We start from the raw sequence: 9,810 nt of genomic DNA on the forward strand, positions 1-9,810 counted from the left end.
TTTTTTCTTTTTTGCTTATGTGGTGCTGAGGAATTGAACCCAGGGCCTCATGCATGCAAGGCAAGCGCTGTACCACTGAGCCACCTTTCCAGCCCTGGCTCACACATTTTTTTCTCTTGTCAACCTGTTATGTCTGTGTCAACACCGTTTACTGTTTGGGAGGTCTGATTTGGGTATGGATCGGGAGTAGCATGCTATATTAAACTGGTTCCTAAAATGCCTAAAACTCGTTTCATTTGAACCAGCGTCTCATTGAGCATTGGTTTATGTGCCAACCATGGCTAATTAGTCTGCTCCCTGCACTAATTGGCATACCCAGTCCACAGAATGAAGGTTCACTATCTATCTTCCTGGCATAGAAATAAACTATGCCAGCTCCAGATAACCCAACGCTTTCGCTGTAGCTGTTCTGTCTGAGCCATTGCTCTCCATCTTAATCACTGGCCACCTCCCGTTTAATGAAGCTTCTTCCTAGGAACTTTCCCAGTGTTCTTGGTGTTTACTGCCATACCTTCTCCGTTTTCCTACTGGCCCTTGTTTGTGTATCTATGTTGCTTTGATTGCCCCAAGTTATGACCCTTCCACTGCAGTGAGAGTTCTGTAAGGAAGTGCCATGTTTCACTAAAGTTTTGAAATCACTCAAAATTTAGTCGTCTTCTTTTTTTTTTTTTTTTGGTCAGTTGTGGGTCTTGAACTCAGGACATAGTTGCAGTCCAAAGCTAAGTACTCTGCGACTTGGAGTCACAGTGCCACTTCCAGTTTTCTGATGGTTAACTGGAGATAAGAGTCTCACGGATTTTCCTGATTGGGCTGGCTTCAAACTGCAATCCTCAGATCTCAGCCTTTTGAGAAGCTAGGATTACAGCTGTGAGCCACCAGAGCCCAACTCTTAGTCATCTTTTTGCATTAGTTAGGCTGGGGAAAGTAAACTGTATAAGGGATTCTTGGCTTGTCTTGATTGCGTTCTGATTTTCAGACTTGGGAGTTTTAGTGGCTTGGAGCTCTCTCCCTAATAATTAATGTGTTCACAGGCAACAGCGAGTAACGAAGTCACCAGCACCTGTGCACCGAGGGAATTCTTCATCCCCAGCCCCTGCCGCTTCAATCACAAGCATGGTCAGTGACCTATAGGGACTGTGAACCACTTGAAGACTGCTCTACTTGGTTGTGCACCCTAAGTATCCCTGAAAATCTTCCACAGGAATACTGACCTAAGTGTTTCGTACTTGCTTGTTCGGTCTTCACCTAGGGTTCTCTCCTAGTGAAGCCCCTCATGGAAAAAATGCCAGCAGACTAATATTTGCTGGCCCATGCCTGCACACATTACAGTATGTCCAAATGAAGAAGCAGCTGTGTAGGGAGGTAGGAGAAGAAGGGGAGATGGACAGGTGACAAGGCAGATAAGGCGTCCCGCAGACAAATTGGGGAGCTCACAAGTCGTTCAGATCTTAGTATTACAAAGACTGGGACAGAGGAAGGAGTTTGCCTATTTGTGGTGATAAGTCTAGTTTGACAACTGACTGGCTGATAAACAAGGGGGAGGAACAATTGCTGTGTTAAGACTCCACGTACGGCTGCATCAGACACTTTGAAAGCAAGGTTTAAGGCTTTTCTGTTCATAAATTTCGCGGATTTGGGGTTAATAAGAAAAAGGCACATGAATAGTAAAATCATCAAAGGAGCAAAGAAATGGAAACTCAGGATCCAAATCATGAATCCTAGTAGTTCAATTTACTAAGATAATTGTGATTGTGAAGGGTTAGGACCTGTGCCTCAAATGATAGGTGCTTGTGTAATAAACACAGGACCCTGAGTTCAAATTCCAGTACCTCAAAAAAAAAAGATTTTTTTTCTTTTTTTAATTTTCGGTCATGGGGCTTGAACTCTATGCCTAGGTGCTGTCCCTCAGCTCTTCAGCTCAAGGCTAGCGTTCTACCACTTGAGCCACAGCGCCACTTCTAGTTTTCTAGTGGTTAACTGGAGATAAGAGTCTCACAGACTTTTCTGCCTGGGCTGGCTTTGAACCGTGACCCTCAGATCTCAGCCTCCTGAGTAGCTGGGATTATAGGCATGAGCCACAGGAGCCTGGCAATTGTGATTGTTTTGGTAGTCATGTGAGAGAAATAGTAACAAAGAATAACTTCGTTCCTAAGTTTGTCTCTGAAATGTCCTTTTGCAGGTGGAAGGGGAGCCATTGTTGCTCCAGAGTGTATTCTGGTCATGTTCCTCCTAGTCTAATCCCGGGTCCCTAGGTGAAATGTGTGGATAGAGGCAGGCTCCCGTTATCAGAGCTTTGGACAGGGATTGCACTCATGGGACTGCCTGCCTCCTCCCTTTCCTTTCCTCTAGGAGCTGTAGACCAGAATGTTGGTATTGTCCTCTGATACTATGTAGACAATATGGAAGCTCTTAACCTTTGTTGAGCAGCTTAGTCAATGAATTCTGGCCTGATATTAGGGAAAAGTACTTAGGATGTGCTGATGTCAATTCTTTTTCTCTGCAGCTTTCTCCTTCCTTCACCCCTACCTCAGTGATCCGGAAGATGTACGAGAGCAAAGAGAAAAGCAAGGAGGAAACAGCACCTGGAAAGGTGGCTGCTGGTGACAGTAAAGAGGATATGCTGAAGGCCAGTGAAGGTACTGCAGGGTGTGCTACTAAGCAAGTATGTGTGAGAGAGAACACAGGCTGACCAACCTAACCTGATTTCTCTCCAAAGCAGTTCCCAAGCCCTGGCTGCTTGACCACAGTCGTGTGTCAAATAGAAGGGTTGGCTCTGCCGGGCGCTGGTGGCTCACGTCTGTAATCCTAGCTACTCAGGAGGCTGAGATCTGAGGATCGCAGTTCAAAGCTAGCCCGGGCAGGAGAGACCGTGAAACTCCTATCTCCAATAAACCACCAGAAAAACCAGAAGTGGCACTGTAGCCCAAGTGGTAGAGCGCTCGCCTTGAGCTGAAGAGCTGAGGGACAGCGCCCAGGCCCAGAGTTCAGGCCCCACGGCCGACCAAAAAAAAAGAAGGGTTGGCTCTATGTTGAAAATGAACGATACAACTTGTGGGCGAGTATGGGAGGGGAAAATTGGGAGAAAGTGAGGGAAGGGGTGACAATGTCCATAAAGAAATATACTTACTACCTGACTTATAGAACTGTAACCCCTCTATGTATCACCCTTTATGGTAACAGTTTTTAACATTTTTTATTAAAGGATTGGAAGCCAGTCACTGATGGCTTATGGCTGTAATCCTAGGTACTCAGGAAGCTGAGATCTGAGGATCGTGGTTCAAAGCCAGCCCAGACAGGAAAAGTCCATGAGACTCTTATCTCCAGTGAAGCACTAGAAAACTGGTGGTGCTGTGGTTCAAATTAGTAAAGTCATGCTAGCTTTGAACAAAAAAGCTCAGAGACAGTGCCCAGGCCCTGAGTTCAAGCCCCATGACCAACAAGAAAAAAGTTGGAGGGGGAACTAGCCCAGATTCTCTGGGTTGCTCAAAATTCTGACCAACCTAAGAATGTTGTGAATGCTGGTTTAAAGAATGAACTTCAGGGGGCTGGGAAGGTGGCGCAGTGGTACAGCTGAGGGACAATGCCCAGGCCAGTACAGGCCCCATGACCGGACCCAAAAATAAATAAATAAAAGAATGAACTTCAGTTTAGAATTATTTAGTTGTTACAGTTTAATAATTAGTATTTTTCATATATCCCAATATGAGCCCAATATAAATGACCTGAAACTTAAAATCCTACCTTAGCCTCAGATTACAGGTGTGTATACCACACCTAGATTTAGCCCAGCCATTTCTAAAAAGTTCTCCAACTATGGAGACTTGATATGTGCAGTGGGTGAAGCATATAGGTATAAGAGCCTTTTACAAGTATAAAAGAAAAATGTGCTGGTCTCAGAGTTGCACAGATTGTAAAGGACATGGTGGCACTAATTCTAGTAAATTAGCATTACATAGGTGCAGACTAATGGTCTGAAAACCTTTTGCCTGTGTTGCAAGAACAGTGGAGCAGATACTCTGATCAGGCTGTAATTGCTGTGTGTGCCCCAGTACCAGGGCTTGAACTCAGGGCCTGGGCACTGTCCCTGAGCAATTTTCTCAAGGCTAGCACTCTACCACATTAGCCACAATTCCACGTTAAGCTGTTTGTGATCACTGGAAATAAATCTCATGGACTGGACTTTACTCAAGATCTGAGATCTCTGCCTCCTGAGTAGTTAGGATTACAAGTACGAGCCACGGATGCCTGGCTGCTTTTTAAATTTTATCATGGATTCATATGATTTTGTACCAACTTGATTCTCTCCTTAGACTAAAAAGAATCTCAAGCAGCCAAGGACAGGACTAGTGTCCATAGCCACAGGCCACAGCCATTGGTGCAGAACAGATTGCCTAAGTTAGACCACCAACCCTGATTCTCCAGGTGTTTACCAAGAGCTATCCTTTTGTTCAGAGGAGTATTAAGAATAGAGGACGTGGGTTTTGGGGGGTTCATCTGCATCCCCTCAAGGATGTGGACTTTAAGATTATAACCTTAGGGGTTGGGAAGTGCCCTGGGTTTGATTCCTCAGCACCACATAAGCAGAAAAAGCCGGAAGTGGGGCTGTGGCTCAAGTGGTAGAGTGCTAGCTTTGAGCTGAAGAGCTGAGGGACAGTGCCCAGGCCCAGAGTTCAAGCCCCACGACCAACAAAAAAAAAAAGTATAACTTCATTAGCTTTACATTTTTTCTTTTTGTCAGTTGTGGGGCTTGAACTCAGGGCCTGGTCACTGTCTGAGCTTTTGTGCTCAGAAGGCTAGCACTCTACCACCTTGAGCCACAGCTCCACTTCCAGTTTTCTGGTGGTTAACTGGAGGGAGATAAGAGTCTTATGGGCTTTTCTGCCCAGGCTGGCCTTGAGCTGCGATCCTCAGATCTCAGCCCTCTGTGTGTGTAGCTGGATTACAGGTGTGAGCCACCAGCACCCAGCAGATTTACACTTTTGGAATGTGTCAAAAATCCCTTCTGAACTGGGAGCATAGTTTAGTAGAATACTTTCTTGGCATGTATAAGGTGCTGGATTCAATCTCCTTTTTCCCCCTGTGCCACAGACATAAATCCTTTCCCCAAAGTCCTACAAGTTTGCCAATACCAAAATACTGACTGGTTCCTTACAGACAACCTGCTGTCCAATTCCATATCCAATGTGGATCAAGAGTCTTCGCCTACAACAAATCTAAAACTGTCAACATTACAGCGGCCTTCATGTTCCACCCCACTGTCCCAGACAAACCGTTACACCAAAGAACAAGACTACCGACCTAAAACAGCTGGGAGAAAAACACCCACGTTGGCATCCCCAGTTCCAGGAACACCTTTTCTCCGCCCCACCCACCAAGTTCCCCTCGTTCCCCATGTCCCTATTGTTCGGCCTGCTCACCAGCTCCACCCAGGATTGGTCCAGAGGATGCTGGCCCAAGGAGTACATCCACAGCATCTCCCAAGTTTGCTTCAAGCTGGTGAGTGTCAGATCTGAGTTGGTCTGGGGACCTGGCATGACATATACAATGAAGAGACATCCATTCCCAGAGATGTTACTATATTCTTCCACCTAACCAATAGGCAACAGATCCAATCCAATTCGTTCTCTTAGTCCATTAAAAGACATCCTTAATGAGCTTTTAAGTCAGCAAAACATTACTACAACCCAGCCCTTCTTCCTTCTGCCCAGCAGGTGTGCTTCCTCCTGGGCTGGACCTGACACATTTACAGGGACTATCTGGCCCCATCCTGGGTCAGCCCTTTTACCCCTTACCTGCTCCTGCTAACCATCCCCTCCTAAACCCTCGTCCTGGAACACCTCTGCATCTGGCAATGATGCAGCAACAGCTCCAGCGCTCAGGTGAGTTCAGGAATGGGCTGGGTGGGAAGATAGGAAGAGGCTTAAAGCTTAGGACCAGTCTCCTGGAGATGAATTGACATCCTTAATCAGTCGACCTCTGGAATTTGGGATTGTTGTTCCTACAAAAACAGTGGGAGCGCCTGGAGTCCTTGGATATCTTCTAAAAGGTGAAGAATCTTTCCAGTAAAAGTTGAGCTAGGAGCTAGGCGTCAGTGCCTCACACCTGTAATCCTAGCTACTCAGGATACTGAGATCTGAGGGTCATGGTTCAAAGCCATCCAGACAGGAAAGTCTCTATGAGACTTTGCTTTTTATGGTCGGTCATGGAGCCTGAACTCTAGGCCTGGACACTATCTCCTCAGCTCTTCAGCTCAAGGCTAGCGCTCTACCACTTGAGCAACAGCACCACTTCCGACTTTTTCTGCTTATGTGGTGCTGAGGAATTGAACCTAGGGTCTCATGCATGCAAGGCAAGCACTCTACTACTGAGCCACATTCCCAACCCCTCCGTAACTTTTATCTCTAATCAGTAATAGGAAAAGTGAGCTAGGGCCCACCCAGAACAGATGCCCTCTCAGCAGAGAAGGTCGGTGCTATGTGATGAGAAGTGGTCCTGTCATGCAGGGTGGGTTTTCAATATTAATGGCTTCTTAACAGCTTAACCTTCTAAGGTACTGACTTCCAGTTCTCTAAAGAAGCCCTAGAGTAAGTCGTCTCAGAAAGACTTTGGGTCTGTTTATGGTAGGGTTTGAGTGAAGGGAGGACCTGGTAATAGTAAGGAACCATTGTTCCGTCATACTCTGAATGTTTATAACCCTTCTTATCTCCATAGTTCTGCATCCTCCAGGCTCTGGATCCCAGGCAGCAGCTGTCAGCGTACAAACAACTCCTCAGAATGTGCCCAGTCGGTCAGGCCTGCCGCACATGCACTCCCAGTTAGAGCATCGCCCCAGTCAAAGGAGCAGCTCCCCTGTGGGCCTTGCCAAATGGTTTGGCTCAGATGTGCTGCAGCAGCCCCTACCCTCCATGCCTGCCAAAGTCATCAGTGTAGATGAGTTGGAGTACCGACAGTGAGGGCACGGCAGGCAGGCAGGCTCACACACATCTGGACCTATGGTGGCAACCTGGACAGGACAATGCTGCTTCATCCTGGGTTGGTTTATAGGCTTTTACTTTGGAACACTCCAGGTGAAGCGCTTTAGGGAACCCACACACATGGCGTGGTCTCACATGATAGAACGATCTTAGCCAATGTAGGAGCAGAACCTACATGGTCTAAATACAGGATGCACAGTGCTGTCAATCCTGAAAATTCTTTCTTTTTGTAAGGTATGTGAATGATGTGCTGGTGTCTTCATTAAGAGGTGGCACCTAAGGGTTCTGAGGAAATAAAATGTATAGACCCTTATGTACAGATCTGTGTATAAACTTTTGTACATACGTATAGGATAGCTTTTTTGAACTTATACAGCTGTACATAAAAGTAGCTGATATTAGTTAAGCCTGTGTCAACTGTTTTTTTCTTTTTTTCACTTGTACATTTGGGACTTTTGTTTGATTAAAGTTGCATATGCTAAGTGTGTGAATGAAGTGAGTGGCATTGCTGTGTTTCTTTCCTCACTGAATCGCTTCAAACAGCCAAGCCAAGAAATTTAGGACTCCTTGATGGAAATGGCCTGAAATACCAATTATTGTGGAACTGGATCTATTTTGATTTAGGAGGGAGAGGCAGCTTTTTCATTTAAGACTCCAGAGATGGTTAGGCCAGGCTGACCACCCTTTTAATAGCCTTGTAACTAATATGTACGCTTTTCAAAATTCCCATAAAAAAGAGATTTTGGCTCTCCTTTCTGGCTGAAGATTTTTCAGTCCTACTAGTTTGAAAGTTTTCAAGCTGAAGCCCTAGCTCTGGATACCTATTCAGTTAGGACCATAAAAGCTACTTTGAGGCTAGGCACTGTAACCCTAGCTATTCAAGAGGCTGAGCTCAGAGCCAGACCAGGAAGTAAAGTCCATGAGACCCTTATTTCCAATAAACTACCAAAAAAAAGCCAGAAGTGGAGCTAGAGCACTAACCTTGAGTAATAGAAGCCAGGGTCAGTGCCAAGGACTTCTGTTCAAGGAGAAGAAAGAAAAAAAAAACAACTCCATACTCCAGGATAAAATGACAGTTGGACAAGCTGCTGCCTTTTAATTCCAAGGGTGACATAGAGCCTGATTTCTGAATGTTAAGACTCTGCCCTATACTTCAAAGGGCACAAAAAAAGTCACATTTCAACAGAAACTGTCAGAGAGAGGAGAGATCTCACTGGCACTCATTTTCTCTTCTTCCCCCCAAAGTATCATTTGATTTTTTTTTTTTTTGCTAGTCGTGGGACTTGAACTCAGGGCCTGAGCACTATTCATGAGCTTCTTTTGCTCAAGGTTAGCACTCTACCATTTGAGCCACAGTGCCACTTCCGGCTTTTTCTGTGTACGTGGTTCTGAGGAATTGAGCCCAGGGCTTCATGCTTGCTAGACAAGCACTCTACCACTAAGCCACGTTCACTTTCCGTGTGATTCTTCAGCCTTAGAATTCTTAGAAAATGTTTTGTTTCCACAAATGGAAGTCAGAAAGCGGTCCCAGGTATTCACAGAATACTGATATCTGGGCTCTGGTTTGACCATTTCTGTGTCCCTTATCCCATGTATTTCCCCTTTGTGTTTAGCCAACAGTAGGAGGTATACAGTGAGGAGGAAGAGGTTGAAGCTGCCTATAAGGGATTCCTTTTCAGACTCAAAGCTGGTGAGACAGGTCAGAGCAAAGAGCAAAGCCATTAGCTAGTGACTGGCAAAATGGAGCCAGATATCAGACCTGTAACCTTGAAACTACTACAGGAAGGAGAAACAATTTATTGGCATAGACAGGAACTTCCTGAGCAGAGTTCCAGGGGTATAGCAAATTGGAGACTCACTGGGATTGCACCAAATTTTCTGCACAACAAAGAACAACGTACCTTGGGTCTGGGAAGGTGGCTGAGTGGTAGAGTGCTTGCCTTGCATGCATGAGGGTTCAATTCCTCAGCACCACATAAGCAAAAAGAAAAAAGCTGGAAGTGGTGCTGTGACAAGTGGTAGAGTGCTAGCCTTGAGCTGAAGAGCTAAGGGACAGTGCCCAGGCCCAGAGTTCAGGCCCCACTAATGGATCCCCCCCCCCAAAAAAAATCCAAAGAACAGCGTACTTTTACCAGTTATACATATGAGGAACTGATTTCCAGAATATACAAGTTCAAGAGACTATAAACATCCCCAAAATCAACCTAGTTAATACATGTGCAAAAGAACTAGAAACTTCTCAGAAGAATGACCAATAAATGCATGAGGAAATGTTCAAAATCCCTGGCCATAAAGGGAATGCAAATCAAAAGAACATAAAAGATAATTAAGCCAAGAGCTGATGGCTCACACCTCTAATCCTACTACTCAAGAGGCTGAGATCTGAGGATTAAGGCTCAAAAGCAGCCCAGGCAGGAAAGTCCAAGAGACTCATCTCCAAATGCTAGCACTCTACCCAGGCTCTGAGTTCAAGCCCCATGATGACTGCTGTTAGAGATGTAGGGAAAAAAGAAACACTGTTGGTGGGAATATAAACTAGTGCAACCATTCTAAGAAGGTGATTTGGAGAGTCTTCAAAAAGAGTAAACAAGCAGGGCACCCGTGGCTCACACCTGTAATCCTAGCTACTCAGGAGGCTGAGATCTGAGGATCACGGTTCAGAAGTCCGTGAGACACATCTCTGATAAACCAATAGAAAACTTGAAGTAGCACTGTGGCTCAAGTGATAAAGTGCTTGCCTTGAGCTGAAGAGCGCAGGGACAGAGCCAAAACCCAGAGTTCAAGCACCCAGACTGACAAAAAAAAAAGAGTAAATGGGTGGGGAATGTGGCCTAGT

General features: G+C 45.5%; 1 protein-coding gene across 1 annotated transcript in view; it reads left to right on the forward strand.

The window, feature by feature from the left end:
- Eif4enif1 (eukaryotic translation initiation factor 4E nuclear import factor 1) overlaps positions 1-7,473 on the forward strand; it is a 58,681-nt gene extending 51,208 nt beyond the window's left edge. Inside the window, exons 11-16 of the mRNA XM_013014253.1 lie at positions 591-600; positions 1,032-1,116; positions 2,504-2,636; positions 5,155-5,496; positions 5,712-5,879; positions 6,712-7,473. Of these exons, the coding sequence (XP_012869707.1) occupies positions 591-600; positions 1,032-1,116; positions 2,504-2,636; positions 5,155-5,496; positions 5,712-5,879; positions 6,712-6,953 (980 nt within the window). The 3' untranslated portion in view covers positions 6,954-7,473. The remainder of the gene's footprint in view (positions 1-590; positions 601-1,031; positions 1,117-2,503; positions 2,637-5,154; positions 5,497-5,711; positions 5,880-6,711) is intronic.
- Positions 7,474-9,810: the final 2,337 nt, after the last annotated feature.

This window comes from Dipodomys ordii, unplaced genomic scaffold, assembly GCF_000151885.1.
Source record: "Dipodomys ordii isolate 6190 unplaced genomic scaffold, Dord_2.0 Scaffold23, whole genome shotgun sequence".
Classification (NCBI taxonomy): Eukaryota; Metazoa; Chordata; class Mammalia; order Rodentia; family Heteromyidae; genus Dipodomys; species Dipodomys ordii.